Below are 19,771 nucleotides of genomic sequence, written 5' to 3' on the forward strand. Positions count from 1 at the left end.
CTAGAAACCTCATGGGCCAATGGCCATCAGTCCAATGACTTAATCTATAATTCACAATCTAGATTCCAAACAGTCACAAACTCACAGGCCAAACCTCACAAATTCACAATAGCATGGTTAACTTATAGTTAGACAAATTTACATATATATAAATTCAAATTTACATATGTATAAATTTACAAATTAAAATTAGATGCTCTTTACAATTATATATATAATTTATAATTAATAGGGAAAGAGATGAGAATGCTCATAGAGGGATGGAGTCATGGACAAAAGTAAAATTCCGAATGCGAGGGAGTCACGAAGGTGTTACAGGCTTATAGCCGTTGAGGGTTCGTCGGCGGCATGAGGGTTCATCAATGGCTGGGGTTGAATGGGAGCTGGATGTGCCATTGAATGAGATTCATCGGCGATCGAGGTTGAATGGGAGTCATGGAGGCGCTATTGAATGGGAGAACGCTAGACGAAGTCGTTGTGACTGTGAGGCAAAGGCATTGAGGTGAGGAGGTCTGAGAGTTGAGGTGAGAATTCAGCGAAAAATAGAGAAAGGAGAGTGGTGGTAACCCTAACCCAGAGGTTGAGAGAAATGATGTCGTTTGGTCTCAACCAAATGGTGTCATCCCTTTTAATTTTTTTTTTCTTAAATGTTTTAAAACAAAACACCGTTTCACATGAAACAACATCGTTTTCTATAAGGGATATATTATATATATATTTTAAAAATAATTATATAGGGTCGGCTGGTTCAATGGTTTTTCCTTAGGTCAAACTGTGATCGAACCGACCAATGTCGGTTTTCATTAATTTTTACTTCTGGCCAACTAGTTCTCTATCAGTTTTGGTCGGTTCCTAAATCAGGTAGCTAGTCTCTGTCGCCGATGGTCAGTCCCACCGATTCCTGTTCACCCCTACTATAGAACATGCAATTTATTTTTTTTATGTATTTTTTCAAACATTTTTTTAATCCTCTTGAATATTTAAAAAATTAAATATTTTTTTAATTAAAAAAATTAAATCGATAGTTTTATCGGTTGTGATCCTCAGTGACTTAAGCATTTTAATTTGTAAAGCTTGTGAAAGGTTTGTGTGCAAATCATTTGTGATAAACTTTATACATCTTAAGTTAACTTACTATGTTTCATATGTATCTTTCATTAATATTTGAAGTTAAAATCTAACATATACTTATTCATTTTAAAAGATTATATTTACAAATTGGTATGAAGAATACATCATTTATATTATTGATATGTCATCATTTGATTTATAAAAAAAAATTAAAATTAAATATTCTTTCAAATCAAATTAAGAAATATCAACAACTTGAAAAGTGTGTCATCCTCGAGAAAACTTCAAGCTTTTTTTTTATTTTTTATTATTTTTTAATTTTTCTTTTAAGGAAATGGCAGTCCAATGGGTTAGGTATAAAACACATGTTTCTTCTTAAAAATATAAATATTTGTCTAAAATGAAGGCCCAATGGATCATGCAACCCATGGACCCATTTATCTAAACCCAGGTACCATTCACCACCATCTAAATTTTTTTAATTAAATTATTTCTCTTTCCATCCCTATTTCTCTTTATTATCTCTTATTTTCCCTTCATACCCTAATTTCTAGCAATATACGCAAAAATCTATTGAGAATATCTTATTAATATAATCCTTTTTTTTTTTAATCTTTTGATTTTATTTAGAACTTTTGTTTGGTTTATATATTTTTATTTTGTATGCATATGATAAAATTATCCCATTATATATAAAGAAATATTACAAATATTAAAACATATGGAAATATTATTAAGCTTTACATCAAGCGCTTGAACCCTTTATTTAAATAACAAATGATTAAATATTTGAAATGATTAAAAATGATTTAAATAACAAAATTAATTACATAATTTTTTACATGAGCTTTTAGCGATATATTATAAATAAAAGTGAAATGATATTTATTATTTATAATTTTAGAGTGTATAAGTTCTACGCAATTATTTTGAAAAAAATAAATAAATATGAGATTTATGTAAAAAAGAATTTGATAGTAAATTTCAGTTTTTTATTAAAAAAAAAGGCACAAAATTTATATATCCTAAAAGTAGACATATCATTACTCTAAATAAAAAGTACAAATTCAGTATTATAACCACCGGAATGTGAAACTCGGATGGCCGTTAATATTAAAGAGTAATGTTAGGTACAAGACATAAATAGAAAAATTTCATACAAGTCATTTGTAAAAAAAGTGGGTTCCAATAATAAACAATAATTCTTTTACACTTTTTTTTTTTAAATAGAACCACATTTTTACAAAAACTTATATAAAATTTATCTATTTAAAATTTATACAAATCATTTCTCAATGCTAAATGCTTGGATAGTGCTACTATGCCCTTCAATTTGTTCACTTTGTGTGCTCCTTAGTGCAAATTACACTTTTTTAAAATTTTTTTGTCTTGTTATTTCAAATATTTTTTAAAAAATAAATAAATTAATCTATCAATAGTCATTTATTTAATCAATAAGTAATTTTAAAAAAATAATTAAATATATAAATTATCAAAATGAGACGAGATATTAGCAGTACTCTTCTTATTTACACGGGAAAAGACAAAAAAAAAATTTAAAAATAAAAATAATAATATTAATTTGTAGTTTGGATAGAAAGGAAAAGTCATATGAGGGGAGAATGCAATAGCCTTACCAAAAAGCTGTAGCATTGGTAGGGGTAAGAATTTATATAATAAACGCTGGACTTCTTGTCTTTGCTGACTTGCTCCGAGTTTTGGCTGCAGAGATCAACTGAGAGCGAGGAGAGCTAGCTTCGAGCAGAGACTGAGCGGATGAACATTCAGCCACAGTAAGCGTTCCCCAGTGGCAAATTGCCGGTACCATCTTTAGGTGAAACAGCATTACAAAACCACCTTGACTCGCTTGCATTAAGGTGTATTATTCTTCCTCTCCTCCTCCTCCTCCTCAGCGTTTCATTTTATCTGTTTTTGCTGATATTTCATGTATTGTTTTTCCAACTTCGATGGGTTTGTGCGCTTTTGCTTTCTTTCCTGACTTTATCTCTTAACTTCCCTAACGCCCTTTGTTACTTCATTAAAATACTCCGTTTTTGTTGGCATCTCTTATACACGTTTGAAGACTGTCTCCTTGCAGAATATGATGTGTGGATTTTAATTTTGTAGGCTTTGGGTGCTACCATAAAGGAAACCATCTCGAGCTCCGTTAACAGGAAGTAAAAGGGAACAAGAAACAGAAAGAGAGATATGGATGATAACATGGAATCGGGCAAATATTCGGGAGAGAATAAGGATGACAATCTGACGACCCGTACGAGTACACGAGCTGAGGAAGAGGAGGAGAAAGAACCAAACCCCACCCAGGTTCAAAACGTGGATTTGAAAGCCGAGAACAACATTGATGGTAAAGGTGTTGGTGAATTCCCAATTGAAAACCCAGGTCCGGTTGATTCTGCTTCTTCGACCCTGAAAGCCACTAACGATGATGATATGGCTGCCAATGAGGTAGTAAATGGCAACGCTGGCACTGATGTTACCGATGTCATCCATTCAAATCAACTACAACCCGCTTCTCCTCCTTCTCCTCCTAAGAAGTCTATGGATATGGAACTCGACGTTCAAAAGAAACAAGAGGACATCGAAGAAACTGATGGTAGTGATTTAAATCCTTCGAATCGGCTACTTCCCAATGCATCTCGGGAGAGGTCTGTGGAGACGGAGGCCAAAGATGATGAGAAAGGGCATGAATTGAATGTTGGGATGAGCAACATGGAGTTGTCTCCGAATAGAGAGATTAAGGAGCAAGTATCGAAATCCAAGTTGAATGAAGGAAATGAAGTTCGCATGAAGGGGTCAGAGCAGTCATTTCTCTCAGCGCTGGATGAGGGTGACGATTCAGGAACAGAGGAGGAGCAAACGGCATTCATGACGGCGGTAGAGAACTTCTACAAAGAGAGAAGTTTGGAATTCAAGCCCCCAAAGTTCTACCAAAAGGAATTGAATTTGCTCAAGTAAGTGTCCAGCAATTTGCTTATGATTAGATTAGAGAACCTCTTCTTACTTCCCTTTCAAAATACTGATTCTTTATTGCATCTAGGTTATGGAGAGCTGTAATAAAACTTGGCGGCTATGAACAGGTTTCCCTGGTTTATTTCTCCTTAAGTTCCAGTTGTTTTCTTTTCTCTCGAGGGCCATCTTGTTGTAATGCGTAAGCCTTAGAGATTTTTTTTTAACATTTTTAGAAAGAAACCACAAAATCAGAAATACACGGCTTGATTCTGAATATATTGGACATAATTCAAAATATTTATGGATGATTTCACAAATTTCCTTATCTCAAAGGAATATATTTAGTAGTTAGCCAACAACAAGGCCTAGTCCAACACCCCCCTTCCCCCTCTTTCACATATAGACGTGCATGATACACTTCAATGAAACTTCACGTGCTTTTCTATTCTTGTCACTGCCATGATAGTGTATTACAGGCTTGATTTCTGTTTCTGGCCATTCATAGGTGACTTCATGCAAGTTGTGGAGGCAAGTGGGACAATCATTCAATCCACCAAAGTAAGGGAAAGAAAAGTTTTCTTTTATTCTTTTCTTTTTAAGTTTTTGCCTGTCTGACTTCTAGCTAAGTTAGAAGTTTATAACAAAAAAAATTAAAAATTGACAACTGCAGTTTTCCTTAGCATGGGAAAAAAGGAAAAATCAAGAGAACTTTCAATCTCAAGAGAGTATCATTCTTATTTAGTTATAGTCCACTTCCCACCCGCACTAAAATAAGCTTCATTTCCGGTTTTGCATGGACACTATATTTATAGTTTCATTTTTATTTTGAATATAACAGCTGATTTCTGATCGTTTTACTTACCCAGGACCTGCACTACTGTTTCTTGGACTTTCCGAATTTTTTATGAGAAGGTTATGCTCTACTTGCTAAGTTTCACTTCCTGTACACTACCTCCTTTTTGTTTTCTTATTTTTATGTCTTTATCGTTTCTGATTATCATTTCTGCAGGCACTACTTGAATATGAAAAGCATAGAATGGGTGGTGGTGAGCTCACAGAGTCTACGATAGTAAATAATCAGGTATATGACATTAGCTAATCATGTGGCCAGGTTTTGATGTTTCTATAGGCAATGATGTCCCTTCCATTGCCAGTATGGAAACTCTACTTCCATCAATTTTGACAATTAGGCTGAAGAGAATTGGGGGAGAGGGTGTGGTGGTTGTTTGGTTGAGGAACTGTACGTTTGGTTTTTTGCCCCTGTGATTGAACAGTACATGTCAGAAAATGGTCTGGCTGATAAGCTTTTGAGAGACACTCTATTAGGGCTTGAGAAATGGATGTCTTGGCAAATGTTGGAATTGCTGCCCTAAGTACATGAGCAGAGTTATTGGATGATTTGTTGGAGGGGGATTACGAAGGAAATAAAATTATTCTTATGGGAAAACTTTGTGTTTGGACTGAGATTCACAAAAATGCGTCCATACATGAGATGTTTCTTTGAGTGATGAATTGATTTGAGAACAGCTTATTGTTGTTTCATCAGTACTGCAGGGATTGTTTTGCATATTGGGTGCATTTCAAAATTACCTTCGACTCCTCTCTCTCGCTCTCTCCCCTTTTGGAGCAACCTGCAAAGAATGTGCTTTGGAGATTTCCACTCCTCAATTTTTCAGGGAATTGATTCCTTTGTTCTGTGCTTGCTTCTGTTTTGCAATTTTTGTTACTCTGTTTGTTTCCCATCCACCCATGGTACACATCCACATAACTACATGTATGCTGTGTTTCTTTATGTGGATGCACTGTGGGCACAGTTGTCTTTTTTTAAGAGAATCTAAACATAAAAAAAAAATTAATTGCCAATTATTTTAATGGGTCATATTAACAGATTATGTATGTGCTTGTATGCTAACGGTCTTGGAAGCTGGACTGCTTGTTCATTTGAAATAGGATCTGCTTCTGCATGAAGTGATAAGAATGACTGATGATTCACGTGGTGGTGTTTGGGTGGTAATCTATAATTATATTAGCTTTATTTGTATCCTGAGAGATAATATATGATTATGACTTTGTACGCAGGTTGGTGCCAGTCAAGCTTTAGGATCAGGTAGGACACTAAGGGATGCTGCAGCTCGTGCGATACAAGGTTGGCACTCTCGACGTCTTTTTGGTCATGGTGAGACTGGCAACCCAATTGTTAAGGTCTGTGGAGAACTTTTAAGCTTTATAATTTTTTTATTTTTTTATTTTTTTGAATTTTTTTTATTTCCTTTATTTTGCTGTTCTTCCTTCCATGTTATTATTTCTTCACTCTCTCTCTCTCTCTCTCTCTCTCTCTCTCTAGGAGAAGAACTTGAGTTCTATGCCAAAGGGTGACAAACAGCTTAAAAGTATTGGTATGACCACTCTACTATTTTAACAGGTTTAGTATTTACTGCCATCATGTCCTCCTCTTTGAACTTGGTTATTGATTTAGGTTTTCTAAAGCGGAAAAAGCCATCTTCTGTTGAGCGTAATGTCCAAGTTGCGCACTTCAAAGTCACAAAGCCACAGTTAAGTTTACTACTTCCTTTTGTTCTACCAGGCCTTGGTTGATTTGAGTCTTCTGGTTTAAGAGCTTAAATTGTTATATTATTTTGGACAGCTTGGAAACCATGGTCGTTGATGTTGGGCCGCCAGCTGATTGGGTGAAGATCAATGTTCAAAGATTTGTGAGTTTCTCTTGTGCATCGCTCTTCATAACAAAAGTTCTAATATTTTTTTCCTTCGTCTCTGTGTCTATCTAACTAGGTTTAAAATTTTGACTGTTCACAGAATGACTGCTTTGAGGTGTATGCATTAGTTCCTGGGCTTCTGCGTGAGGAGGTTAGTATAAGCTATCTGCAAGTGCTTTCATTTATCTCATTTTCAGATCTATTACCGTGACAGAGTTCTTGCTTGTGCATTTGAAAGCATGCTTGATAGTGAACTTTCAAAACCATGGAAGTTGAAAGGAAATGAAATGGACAACATGTGCATGGTTCAGAATAACTTCAGATAGGGGGTCATCCCCCTTCAAGGACGGATGCTGTGTAGTCTCTTTGGCTCAGTTTGGTTTTTTTTTTTTTTTTGGGGGGGGGGGGGGGGGGGGGGGGGGGGGGGGGGGGGGGGGGGGTGTTGGTTTGTTATGTAGGGGTGAAGAACCAAATTCAACTACCTATTGAAACTAAATGGCTCAAAAAATATCTGAATATTTTATCAAGGACATATGTATACAACAACAGACCAGAAGTGAAATGAAAGTGAGGCCTGCATATGGTGCTAAGTAGTGTATGAGAACCTGAGTAAATTTGTCTCGAGCTGGACCCAAAACTTGAGCATGAAGTTTGAGCCAGAGATCAAGCAAACCTAGTCTGTAATGAAGCTCTTATCTTTTAGTCCTTAAGTTTATGAAACAATTCTAAGCTGCAAAACAGCTGTTTGGGATGAACCCAACCCACTCTTTTTATTTTTTGACTCAGCAGAATATCTACTGTCATATGGTATTTAATTTTCTTGGTCAGATTTGATTGTTTTTTGGTGGGTCTTAATCAATCTAAATTGGTAAAATAGATATCTTGACATCAATGCTAGGATGTAGGTAACCCACCACTAATGCTTATTGAAACCTGCTTTTGATGCTTGTTATATTCCCTTTTTTAAATGTTGATTAGAATTTTCTTCTACCAATGCAGGTGCATGTTCAGTCCGATCCAGCTGGATGCTTGGTTATATCCGGTCAACCAGCGCAACTTGATAATCCTTGGGGAGTAACACCTTTTAAAAAGGTATGTAAAGGATTTCTTATGTTTAGTTGTATGTGCCGTCCAGTATTGCTTTGCTGCAGTGGGTCCATGTAACTCTGCATAATAAAGATCTTCTCCAATTGCCTGACTAAATCAAATGGCCCGATTCTAAAGAGATATAGACCCATCATGTGAGCCGTACAGTATTTAATGTTGCCCGTAAATGATTTTAAGGATACTCTGAACCCCACTTGAATATTTAATGTTATATCTATCTCTCTTTGCTTTAGACCATTCAATTTGGTTAGACAATGGAGAGGATCTCGAATTCTTTGCATAATAGGGTAGATGATTTCTATTGGCTTAAAAGTATTCATGTAAATAATGAATGACGCTGATGCTACAAGAAACCCCTCTTCTTATACTAGAATTTTTGGTTTAGTTTAGACTGGATGTAAATGCTTTTGAGCTAATGATGTGCATAGGAGGAGTTTAAGGAATTCTGATTTATATATTTATAAAAAAAATCTTTGTATAGGTGTGAGGCTCTTTATTGAAGCATAGCTGACTGTAGTAGCTCTCTTTCCCAGGTTGTTAGCTTCCCTTCCAGAATTGATCCACATCAAACATCTGCTGTTGTTACCCTGCACGGACAGTTGTTTGTTCGTGTCCCATTTGAACGGTCAGATTTATAGAATGCAGAGATAATGGTCCCCTTCCCCAGACACGAAGATTGCCGCCTCAGTTTGTGTCTAGAAGATGAATTAACTACATGTGGACAATTAGAAGTTGAATTTTGCAGTGTAAGTTTTATTTTTTCTATTCATGCTTTCAGTTGAAGCTCAAGCCTACCCGATTGGATATGCATGCATTTACAATCTAGTATTATGTAATTAATAATGTAAGATGTTATAATTAAACAGTGATGATGGGACCATATACAGGCGTGGGCTGGTATATTAATGGTGTTGTAGATTACTGATCTCTTTTAGCAATTTATAATGATCTTTACCTTGAATTATCTTACATAATTAATTGCAAATACCTGGAGATTTAACTCAATGTAATAAGTGCTGTGAATTACAATCGTTCTTTCTCTGTAGGTAAGTTCATGATTTTCATGTTATGTTACATTTGAAATATATGCCTCTTATCATCCCTGGAAAGAAGTCTTGGAATGGGGGATGGGGATTGGAGATCTCATATGGTCAGCCTGTATGGTTGCTACAGTAATGTGGTGTGGTGCAAGAGAAAAGTGAGCTTTGGGGGGGGGGGGGGGGGCATCTCAGTAGCCATTGGCTTCTTTGGGAAGGCTACCTGAATCAAGATATATACTCTCCTTTGACCTTCGCTAGAAAATCAGCTATCCAATTGACTTGCAGAAAGACGTGCGAGCCCAACGTGAATTTGCAGCCAACTTAAAATATTTCATCCCACACCGAACACTTCTAATATATACTCTCCAAACTATTCAGCTAATCTCAGATCCTCCGAGCAATGTGGGATCCTTCCTCCCTCGTGTTCCAATTTTAGATCGAAAGGAGAACTATTACGTTTCGAGAAGTATAAATGTATGTACGCGAGCTAACGTGTGTCAATGAAGAAGGCATAGAACAATATGAACAGGCAGATCAGGATCAGAGAGATATGATATGACTTGGAGAAAGGTAAAAATTTTATAAAACAAGGCAAAGAAGAAAGAAAGAAAGAAAGGAGAAATCTCGAACAATTGAGGAAAACAATGCTATGATATTTTGTCCATTAATGATAATGGACTTGCTGAAATAGAGGATACTCCGAGTCCTTGCTAGCTAGCTCTGACTGATTAGGGTTGCTTCCCATGCAGCTGACAACTGATCATCATGCTTTCATTCATCTACCTGATGAAAGTACTCACGGAATCCTATATGTACCACAAATCCTGCCCCAGAAACATTTCTTTCTCGCTCATGATGAAAAATCAAATCATTTTCATCCTAGCCACTTCTCTTTTCCCAGAAAATTGTGTGAGTAGCAAACCATGATCTTATGAACTTCATCTGCTTTTCGTTACCTCTCTACCTTGTCTGACAAGAAGAACCTTAAGGTCACTCGAATGAAGGTCTGGCTAGCTGCATTAATTGCCACCCCAACCAAACGCACGATCATTATGGAAAACTATAATTTCCCGAGCTCATACCCAAGTTGTAAAAAGGAACAGTACCACCACCTCCACCACTGCTTCCGCTCCCCCCATGATCACCCAATTGCCCACTACCCCCAATACCTGTCACTCCCGAAGATTGTGAGTTTGCCGGCTGTACCTGCACCGGTACTGGCGACTCTTCCTCCCCCATTGGCAACCTTTCATATACCGCGTTCGCAAATGACGCAACCATCAGCAGAACAGGACCTGAAGCTGTCAATGGCGACACCACACTCCCTCCTACGACCTGTCCCTGCCTGCCTGCCAAAAATATCGTCAAGCCACCTGCTCCCAGAGGAGCTGGTGGCGGTAGAGCTGCCCCCGTCAGAGACAGAATCTCGAACCGCCCATCTAACGTTACTACACTCCCAGATGGAGTTGCCGATCGCTGGCGCAAGGTAACATTGGTTACGGCCCCGCTGGCACTAAGAACGCCAACTCCGCAGCCGCGGCGCCGGGCGTAGCTTGACACCGACTCAACTATGTCTGAACCCGCAGAGACTTCTAGTACATGGGATCTTAGCGCATTTGGACTGTCCCTGGTTATGATTATCGCTGGCTTGGGCTTGTTCTTCGAGCCTGGAGGACGTCCACGAGGCCTGCGAGTACTGGAGGAGGTTGCTCCTGAAGTTGTAGTGGGTGCAGCAGGTGTTCTTAACTCCTTCTCAGAAGACTTTTCTGAATCTGCTACTTGGGGCTGTGCTGATCTTTGCAGCTGGAGCTCCGGCACCGGGAGCTGCCGGGCATAGCGATCAGGACCTGGTTCTGAGCCGGACATTTGGTGAATCTATTTCTCTATCTCACAGATTGTCACCACCTAACTATATGCTTGATCTACAATGTAAAGGAGAGGATACGTATGATACTACAGAATCATCTCTATAATAATGAATACTGATCATGAGTTGCTAATCCCTACCCAGCTGGAGATCTTTGCAGGAATGAAAGAAGTGGGAAGAAGAGGTTGATCAACCCTACAAAAGTATAGAAGATGGAGAAACCGGCCTGCCCAATATATCATGATTAACAACGTCATATAATATTTTATTCATAAAGAATACAATATTTTATACGTAAAATTAATAAAGATATGCTCTTTAAAAGCTGTGTTTGAATGTTCGAAAACCAAACATTAAGTTGAATGAATTCAAAGTACGTAGAAAAAGCTGAGAAAGACAGGGAAGCTGTATACCAGTGTATCCCCGATAAAGAAAAGCCGTTCCACGCTCTTTTGTATTGCTCCAGCCTCCGATATGAGATCCTCTCTCTCTTAGTTTTAAAGATCAGAATGGTTAACATAAAATTATCATTATGATTTAAGCTAGCTTGAGTATTTAAGGTGGTGTGCCAACTATTTGTAATACGGTGAAAATAAATTATTTAATTTAGCTAGCTGATGATCAACACAATATATATTGAGAAATGATATTTATAATCGTGAGTGGGTAATCGTTATGTAATTATTTTAAATAAATGAATAAATATAGAATTTACATAAAAAAATTAATTTTTTAATAATAGACCTCATTCTTTTTTAAAATAATTGTACGATACTTCACACTTTACGACTATATGTAACATCCTTTTTCAAATCAATTAGTCATAATTCATATCGCAGTTGATCCGGTTTCCTTTTACGTTCAAGTAATGATATATACAGTCGTGGAGTATGCAAACGCTGTGCAGTCTTTTTTAAAAAGAGTGAGGTCTACTATTAAAAAATTATTATTATTTTCATGTGAGTTCCGATTTATTCACTTTTTTCAAAATGATTGCACAACGCTTACACACTCACAACGATAACTATTATTTCTCTTTTCGAAATCACGTATTAATCGATAAAAACTTTATGTGCTATCACTTTTGAGTACTCCTTACAGACTCTAACTAACCAAAGAAAAATCTAATTGTAAGTGATTTTACACACCAATACATGTACTCATCTAATGTGATTGGTCAAAAAATAGATTTTATTGAAAATAATGTCAATTTAAATTTTAAATATGAAAGTATCAGTATTGATACGTAAATTAGTACTCGAATTTACTTATACATAATAAAACTCATCTACTAATATGATTGATTCTGTTACCCATTTTTTTTAATATAAAAAAATTATTTTGACCAATTATAATAATAAAACACAATAAATAAGTAAAAGTAATTGTGTATATAACAGAACTAATTAACTGGCAAAACGTAACGTACAAAGCAGCTTGGCAGAAACGTACAGGCCGGCTGATTTTTGATTTTCTTTGCTTGTGGCCATCGTTGATAAGTAATTAAATACTAAAACAAATCTCTTAAACATGATTCTTCTGAAAATTTAGTGACAAACTGACCCAGAAAATCTCTTAAAAAAGAGTTTTCCTGTCTCGTTTTTGAGAGGGAAGGCCAGGGGACCCTGCTTTTTGGATACCCATGGCCATTTTAATGTCTAATTAATCATTGTTATTCACTGTGCCGAATCATTTAATATGACCAATGATAGAAGGACGATGATCAAAGGAATCGTGGGTAGTATTACTTTATTTATAAATTGTCTCTCACTTTTAACTCTTAAATAATGAAACGAAAATTCAAAAGATCTAAATCTACATTTTGTATATCTTTCTGTCTTGAAAAAATATACTACTACGTATTAATATGTGCATCAATCTAATGTGATTGGTCAAAAAGTATATTTTATTGAAAATAATACTAATTTAAATTTTAAATATGAAAGAATTTATATTGATACGCAGATTAGTACCCGACTTTACCTGTACGTAGTAAAACTCTTCTATTTTTCTATGCATAATCAATAACTCATAAGCACAATATAAAAAGAAAAAAAGTATCATAGACGTACATAAAGATTATAAAAAAATAAACTCACAAAATGACATGATAACTTTATGTGATTTGTAACATCTACTATATAATAAAAATAATTTTATAATCTAACATACCACATCAAGTTATCACTTTGAAAACTTTTACGTAATTTCTTTATAGTTAAAATATTTCTCAAACAATAATAATCTAATATATTATACGATAAAAACCTTAAAATTGATTCATTTTAATAAATTAAAATAATAATAAAAGAAAATAAATCTACCCATTATCTATTAGATGATAAATTTATAAGTAAAATATAATAAATAATTTTTAATTATTTAATATTATATAAGAAGATGATAGAAATTGAGATGATTAATATTATTAATAATAAAAAAAGAGCCCATGGTAATATAGAAAGGGTAGGGTATGGTAGGGTAGGGAGGCCCTGATTTCATTTGGGCCAAGACGACATAGTCCAAGTCGAAAGTCGAGGTCAAACCTTAAATATGATCATGACTTTACCTTTGCAGCAGTTTTACAATACAAACCTTACTTTTATGTAATTTTTTTATAATTAAAATATTTTTCAAATAAGAATACTCTAATATATTATACGGTAGAAACCTTAAAATTGGGTCATTTTGATAAATTAAAATAAGAAAAGTACTTTAGTTATAAAAAAATTATAGAAAAATAAACTCGTAAATTAATATAACTTAATGTTATACGTCAGATTATAAAATTATTTTTATTATAAAATAAATCTAATGAATTTTATTAAATTATATCAATTTTTAGATTTATTTTATATAATTTTTTAAAATAATAATAGAAAAAAGGCTTAGATGGAGTAGGGTAGGGTAGGGAGGCCCTGATTTCATTTGGGCCAAGACGACATGGTCTAAGTCGAAAGTCGAGGTCAAACCATAAAAATAAACACGACTTTGCTTTTGCAGCAGCTTTATTTTAGAGGCCTTTAGCTTGGACTTGACGCGGCTGTTCCAATCATTTCACTTTGGCGGGGCGACCATTCTATGACCCATGAACGTTTTGGGATGATTGGAGTTTTGTTAGGGGTTTTGAATAATCTTAAAACTATTTAATAAAAAAATTAATTTATTTGAGTATTATATATGAAAGTATTTTTTTAACTTCGAATAAGCAAAAAGTATACTTAAGAAAATTATAATTTTTAAACTTTTAACAATATAATAATAATCTTTAAAAGATCAAATGATATTTTTGTGTCATTTATACCTCATAAAATATTTTTTTAAATTTGTTTATAAATAAATATAATGTGTTTAAAAATACTTTAAATATATAATTATTAAACAATAAATAATTTTTTAATAATAGAATTTATTACTTAAACTATAATTTATATTTTTCGTCACAATCACAAACATGCACATATTCGCTCAAATGAGCCCTTCAAAATACTGTTATAATGAAATATGTATAGCTATTTAGTGTTTGAATGTATAAATAGACAAATTATGAATTATGATCTTATAAATTAGCGAGGGCCAAATGAAATTTCAGAAGCTAATTAGTTTAGATACACCTAAATTTATGGAGAGAACCTTCGTACTTGTTAAGTACTTCACCTACTTTATTTCTAGTAAATTCCAACTAATTATACGGTAGAATTGCTAATTAGACATAAACCGTGGAAAATGAGAAGCTCGATCAACAGGGATCCAAATGAGCTTGGAGTGTTTAGTTTTTATTGTAACTTCTACTATTCATAAGGGCATATTTGAAAAATTCATATGCTGCTTATAAGAAGAGAAGAGAATGATGAAAATGAGCAACAAAGGGCTACCTTCAAATGATGGCGTGCATGATATCAAAATAGAAAGAAAAAGATTTTGGCTAGAAAGATTTTTCTCAATGGAGTTAAGAATTTTGTTTAATATTTTTTACATGATGATACACAGAATGTTAACATTTATCATCGGATCAATCATGAAACTTTAAAAAAAAAAAAAAAAAAAAATTCTAAATATAGTGTATCTATTAGGATTTTGTCCTCGTCAAAAACCAATTTTCCATTTTGACAGAATCTTCAAAATATACAAGATCCACAATGGAGCATAAAGTTCCAATGGCAGTAGTCCGAAGGAAATAAACTCATTTTTTTTTTTTTTTGTTGCTGATAAACACTTATTTGGGACAATATAGAGTGGTGCAAAAAATTCCTTTTTACGGCACTCAAGTGCTTTTACGACAAGATATATGTGAAAGAAATGAAAAAATATTTGTAATTTTGCATATTTAGTTTTGCGACAATGTAGAGCGACACAAAAAAGTACATTTACGATAAGCCAATACTTTTGCGATGATATACATGGACGGAAATGAGAAACCATTTGCAACTCTAGTGCATTTTTGCCATAATTTAGATAAATGCAAAAATAATCTATTTACGACAAGCAAGTTGTTGAATTCAAGATTTCAAGTTTTGTGTAATTATATATCTACACATGAATTTTGATGATAACAAATGAATTCAAAGAATAAAGAAGTCTCAAACTTAAATTGTCTACACAATGGAGTCAAGCACATCAAGGAAACAAGCATGAGTAAGAAGGGAATAAATTCACGTTAAAGCTATAGAGTAATGTTGTAAATCTCTTCAAAATTCGAAATTAGGATTAATGCTCAAAATTAATATTTTATCATAAAGCATTAAAATACATTTTCTACATGTATATGAATTTTTTTGAAAATTAAATTTAAAAATTTTGAAAGATGATTGATTGTCATCTTTTACATGTGCATGCCTTGATTAAAAGGTTGAACTTTAAAAATATTAAAGATGATTGATTGTCATCTTTCACATGTGCATGTTTTATTTGAATATTTTCAAAAGTGATTGATTTTTTTAGACTTATACAAAAGGTAGATGATTTTGTTTGAAAAATTTGAAAATGAAAGTGTGCTCCTTTTGTCATATACAAAAAGTAAAAGATTAGGTTTGAATTTTTTGAAAAGGAATGTGTGCTCCTTTTGTCATATGCAAAAAGTAAAAGATTAGGTTTGATTTTTTTGAAAAAGTGAATGATGTTGTCTTTGACATGTGAATCTTTTTAAATTTGAATATGAAGTCTCATATGCCTATAAATAGATCATTTGAGAGTTTCACATTCACAACATTCAGAGCATACGACATTCATTCAAAACTTTCATTCTCTCTTCTCTAAGCATTGAGTCTTAATCCTTGTTCATTTTGAGAGATATAGTTTGTGATGTATTGTTCTTATTTCACTTATTGAGGAGTGTTTTCTGATAACCTACCCACTATCAGCTCTTGTATCAGAAAAAGGGTGTGTATAACCCTTGTGCATGTAGAAAGTGTTCTACACGGGGAATAGTTGAATCACCACGTGTAAGGTGATTGCAAGTGTAGAGGGTGTTCTACACGGATCCTTTGTAGCGGTGTTGTTCAAAGGTGTAATATGTTTCTATCTCCACCTGAAAGAGGTTGAATAGTGAATTTGGGGATCCTCAAGTGGTAGCTTGAGGCGAGGACGTAGGCAGTGGGGCCGAATCTCGTTAACATACTGAGTTTGCTTCTCTCTTACCCTTACTCTTTATATTTATTACTGTTTCGTATTTTGTTTATATTTTATATTGTATATTTGATTTATAATTGTTATTTTTTTTAAATACAATTCAATTCACCACCCTCTTGTGTTAGTCATCTGGGCAACAATTGGTATCAGAGCTAAGAGCTCTATTATAAGATTAACTATCTTTTGAGTTAAGATCTTATGGCTAACATTGTAGCTTCATTTGGTGAAAGTCAATATAGCAGTCGCCCTCCACTATTTTGTGGAGATAATTACTCATTCTGGAAAGTTAGAATGAGAATATTCCTTAAGGCTCAAGGTCGAGAAATCTGGAAATGTATTGCAAATGGACCTTATATTCCAACAAAAGTGGTTGATGGAGTAAAAGTCAAAAAGGAAGAAGAAAAGTTTGATCGTGAAGACGATAGACTTTATACTTTGAATTTAATTGCTATGAATTTATTATTTAATGCTCTCAATGGAAATGAATTTAATATAATAATGACTTGTGTTACGGCAAAAGAAATTTGGGATAATTTAGAAATTACTTATGAAGGAACTTCGCAAGTAAAGGAATAAAAAATTTATATTCTTACTCATGAATATGAAATGTTTAAGATGAATGATAATGAATCTATTTCTAGTATGCATACTCGTTTTACTAACATCATAAACAGCTTGACAGCTCTTGACAAAGTTTATTCCAAGGTGGAGATAGTAAGAAAAATTCTCAACTCTCTACCAAAACGCTGGGAATCAAAAGTGACAGCGATTCTTGAAACTAGAGACCTCAAAAAGTTCGAACTGAATGAACTCATCGGGTCGCTAATCACCCATGAGTACACATTGAAAAGAGGAAAAGAAGAAGGAAAGCCAAAGAAGAGTTTGGCACTTAAAGCTGTTCCTCATGAAAGTGAAAGTGATGAAAATGAGGAAAATGAAGACAAAGATGAAAAAGTTGCGATGATAACAAGAAGAATTCAGAGGTTCTTAAAGAAAAATAAAACTCCTCCGAGGAAATCCTTCAAAAAGTTTTCCAAGAAAAATTCAGGTAAAAATGACACTTTAATTTGTTATAAATACAATAAGCCTGGTCATATCAAATCAGATTGTCCTCTGCTAAAGAAAGATCGAAATAAGGGCAAGAAAGCAATGAAAGCTACATGAGATGATGATTCAAGTAGTTCAAATAGTAAAGTAAGCAATGGAGAATCAGCAAATCTTTGTCTTATGGCTAAAGATGACATTGAGGTAACAAATCTTGATAATATTGAAGATCCTTCATATGAAGAATTGCAAAATGTTTTAGAAGAGGTATATGAGGAATTTGAAAAATTGGGTATCAAGTATACTGCTTTGAAAAAGAAAAATTCTTCTTTAACAAACGAAATTGATATTTTAAGAAAAGAAAGTATCATTTTGAAAGATGAAAATTTTGAATTGAATAGGAAGAAAACCGATTTAGAAAATATTGTTGAAAACTTTACGAATGGAAAAAGAAATTTTAAAAAATTTCTTGATAGTCAAAGATGTGTTTTTGACAAGGCAGATTTGTGATATATGCTAAAACAAAAATACAAACCTTATAAAAATTTCTTTGATAATCCTTCTACATTAAAGACTAATATTCAAAATTTTTTTCATAAAAATAATTATGTCAAAAAAAGATATTATTATAATCATTCAAGTTTTTCATATATGTCACATGCTATTTGCAATTTTTGTAATAGAAATGGTCATAATTATCATACTTATCCTATTAGAAGAAATCATACAAGGACTATTAGGGCCATATGGGTACCTAAAAATCTTGTTTCTTTTAATACTAAGAAATAAAGGATCCAAAGAACTTGGTGATATAATATTTGGTGCCACTAATGAAAATATGTGTCAAGTTTTTGCTAAGACTATGCAGGAAGAATTTGAGATGAGCATGATGGGAGAACTTACATTCTTTCTCGGATTGCAAATTAAGCAAGCAAAAAGTGAGACATTCATCAATCAATCAAAATATATTAATACAGGTTTCAGGTTTTATCAAGTATTTATCATCATAAAAAAGGGGGAGATTGTTGAACCCAAGGTTTCAAACTTTATATAATTATATATCTACACATGAATTTTGATGATAACAAATGAATTCAAAGAATAAAGAAGTCTCAAACTCAAGTTATCTACACAATGGAGTCAAGCACATCAAGGAAACAAGCATGAGCAAGAAGGGAACAAGTTCACATTAAAGTTATAGAGTAATGTTGTAAATCTCTTTAAAATTCGAAATTAGGATTAATGCTCAAAATTAATATTTTATTATAAAACATTAAAATACATTTTCCACATGTGCATGAATTTTTTTGAAAATTAAATTTAAAAATTTTGAAAGATAATTGATTGTCATCTTTTACATGTGCATGCCTTAATTAAAGGGTTGAACTTTGAAAATATTAAAGATGATTGATTGTCATCTTTCACATGTGCATGTTTTATTTGAATATTTTCAAAAGTGATTGATGCTTTTTTAGACTTATACAAAAGGTAGATGATTTTGTTTGAAAAATTTGAAAAATAAAGTGTGCTCCTTTTGTCATATGCAAAAAGTAAAAGATTATGTTTGAATTTTTTGAAAATGAAAGTGTGCTCCTTTTGTCATATGCCAAAAGTAAAAGATTAGGTTTGATTTTTTTGAAAAAGTGAATGATGTTGTCTTTAACATGTGAATCTTTTTAAATTTGAATATGAAGTCTCATATGCCTATAAATAGATCATTTTAGAGTTTCACATTCATAACATCCAGAGCATACAACATTCATTCAAAACTTTCATTCTCTTTTCTCTAAGCATTGAATCTTAATCCTTGTTCATTTTGAGAGATATAATTTGTACTGTATTGTTCTTATTTCACTCATTGAGGAGTGTTTTCTGATAACCTACCCACTATCAGCTCTTGTATAGAAAAATAGTGTGTATAACCCTTGTGCGTGTATAAAGTGTTCTACACGGGGAATAGTTGAATCACCACGTGTAAGGTGATTGCAAGTGTAGAGGGTGTTCTACACGGATCCTTTGTAGTGGTGTTGTTCAAAGGTGTAATAGGTTTCTATCTCCACCTGAAGGAGGTTGAATAGTGAATTTGGAGATCCTCAATGAGTAGCTTGAGGCGAGGACGTAGGCAGTGGGGCCGAACCTCGTTAACATATTGAATTTGCTTCTCTCTTACCCTTACTCTTTATATTTATTACTATTTCGTATTTTGTTTATATTTTATATTGTATATTTGATTTATAATTGTTATTTTTTTTAAATATAACTCAATTCACCCCCCTCTTGTGTTAGTCATCTGGACAACAAAAGTGAATTTGCAACAATATATCTATGAT

General features: G+C 33.5%; 2 protein-coding genes across 2 annotated transcripts; one reads left to right on the plus strand and one right to left on the minus strand.

Moving 5' to 3' along the window:
* Nucleotides 1-2,701: 2,701 nt before the first annotated feature.
* LOC122313912 (AT-rich interactive domain-containing protein 6-like) lies at nucleotides 2,702-8,823 on the plus strand. The gene is made up of 13 exons (XM_043129216.1): nucleotides 2,702-2,948; nucleotides 3,199-4,043; nucleotides 4,130-4,169; nucleotides 4,547-4,599; nucleotides 4,908-4,953; nucleotides 5,051-5,122; nucleotides 6,121-6,243; nucleotides 6,386-6,437; nucleotides 6,518-6,593; nucleotides 6,686-6,752; nucleotides 6,856-6,906; nucleotides 7,755-7,847; nucleotides 8,396-8,823. The coding sequence occupies exons 2-13, from the start codon at nucleotides 3,280-3,282 to the stop codon at nucleotides 8,498-8,500; spliced, it is 1,542 nt and encodes a 513-aa protein (XP_042985150.1). The 5' UTR covers nucleotides 2,702-2,948; nucleotides 3,199-3,279; the 3' UTR covers nucleotides 8,501-8,823.
* A 635-nt stretch (nucleotides 8,824-9,458) lies between these two features.
* On the minus strand, nucleotides 9,459-11,012 carry LOC122313913 (AT-hook motif nuclear-localized protein 25). Its single transcript, XM_043129217.1, has one exon. It carries the CDS (start codon nucleotides 10,766-10,768, stop codon nucleotides 9,953-9,955), a length of 816 nt encoding a protein of 271 aa, XP_042985151.1. The 5' UTR covers nucleotides 10,769-11,012; the 3' UTR covers nucleotides 9,459-9,952.
* Nucleotides 11,013-19,771: the final 8,759 nt, after the last annotated feature.

Source organism: Carya illinoinensis, chromosome 6, assembly GCF_018687715.1.
Source record: "Carya illinoinensis cultivar Pawnee chromosome 6, C.illinoinensisPawnee_v1, whole genome shotgun sequence".
In the NCBI taxonomy this organism is placed as follows: Eukaryota; Viridiplantae; Streptophyta; class Magnoliopsida; order Fagales; family Juglandaceae; genus Carya; species Carya illinoinensis.

Excerpts from the sequence above, each read along its gene's own strand:
- LOC122313912 (XM_043129216.1), top strand. The coding sequence starts at position 3,280 with ATGGATGATAACATGGAATCGGGCAAATATTCGGGAGAGAATAAGGAT. Across the intron at positions 4,044-4,129 it reads AAGGAATTGAATTTGCTCAA|GTTATGGAGAGCTGTAATAA; the intron begins GTAAGTGTCCAG and ends TATTGCATCTAG. Across the intron at positions 6,244-6,385 it reads CTGGCAACCCAATTGTTAAG|GAGAAGAACTTGAGTTCTAT; the intron begins GTCTGTGGAGAA and ends CTCTCTCTCTAG.
- LOC122313913 (XM_043129217.1), bottom strand. The coding sequence starts at position 10,768 with ATGTCCGGCTCAGAACCAGGTCCTGATCGCTATGCCCGGCAGCTCCCG.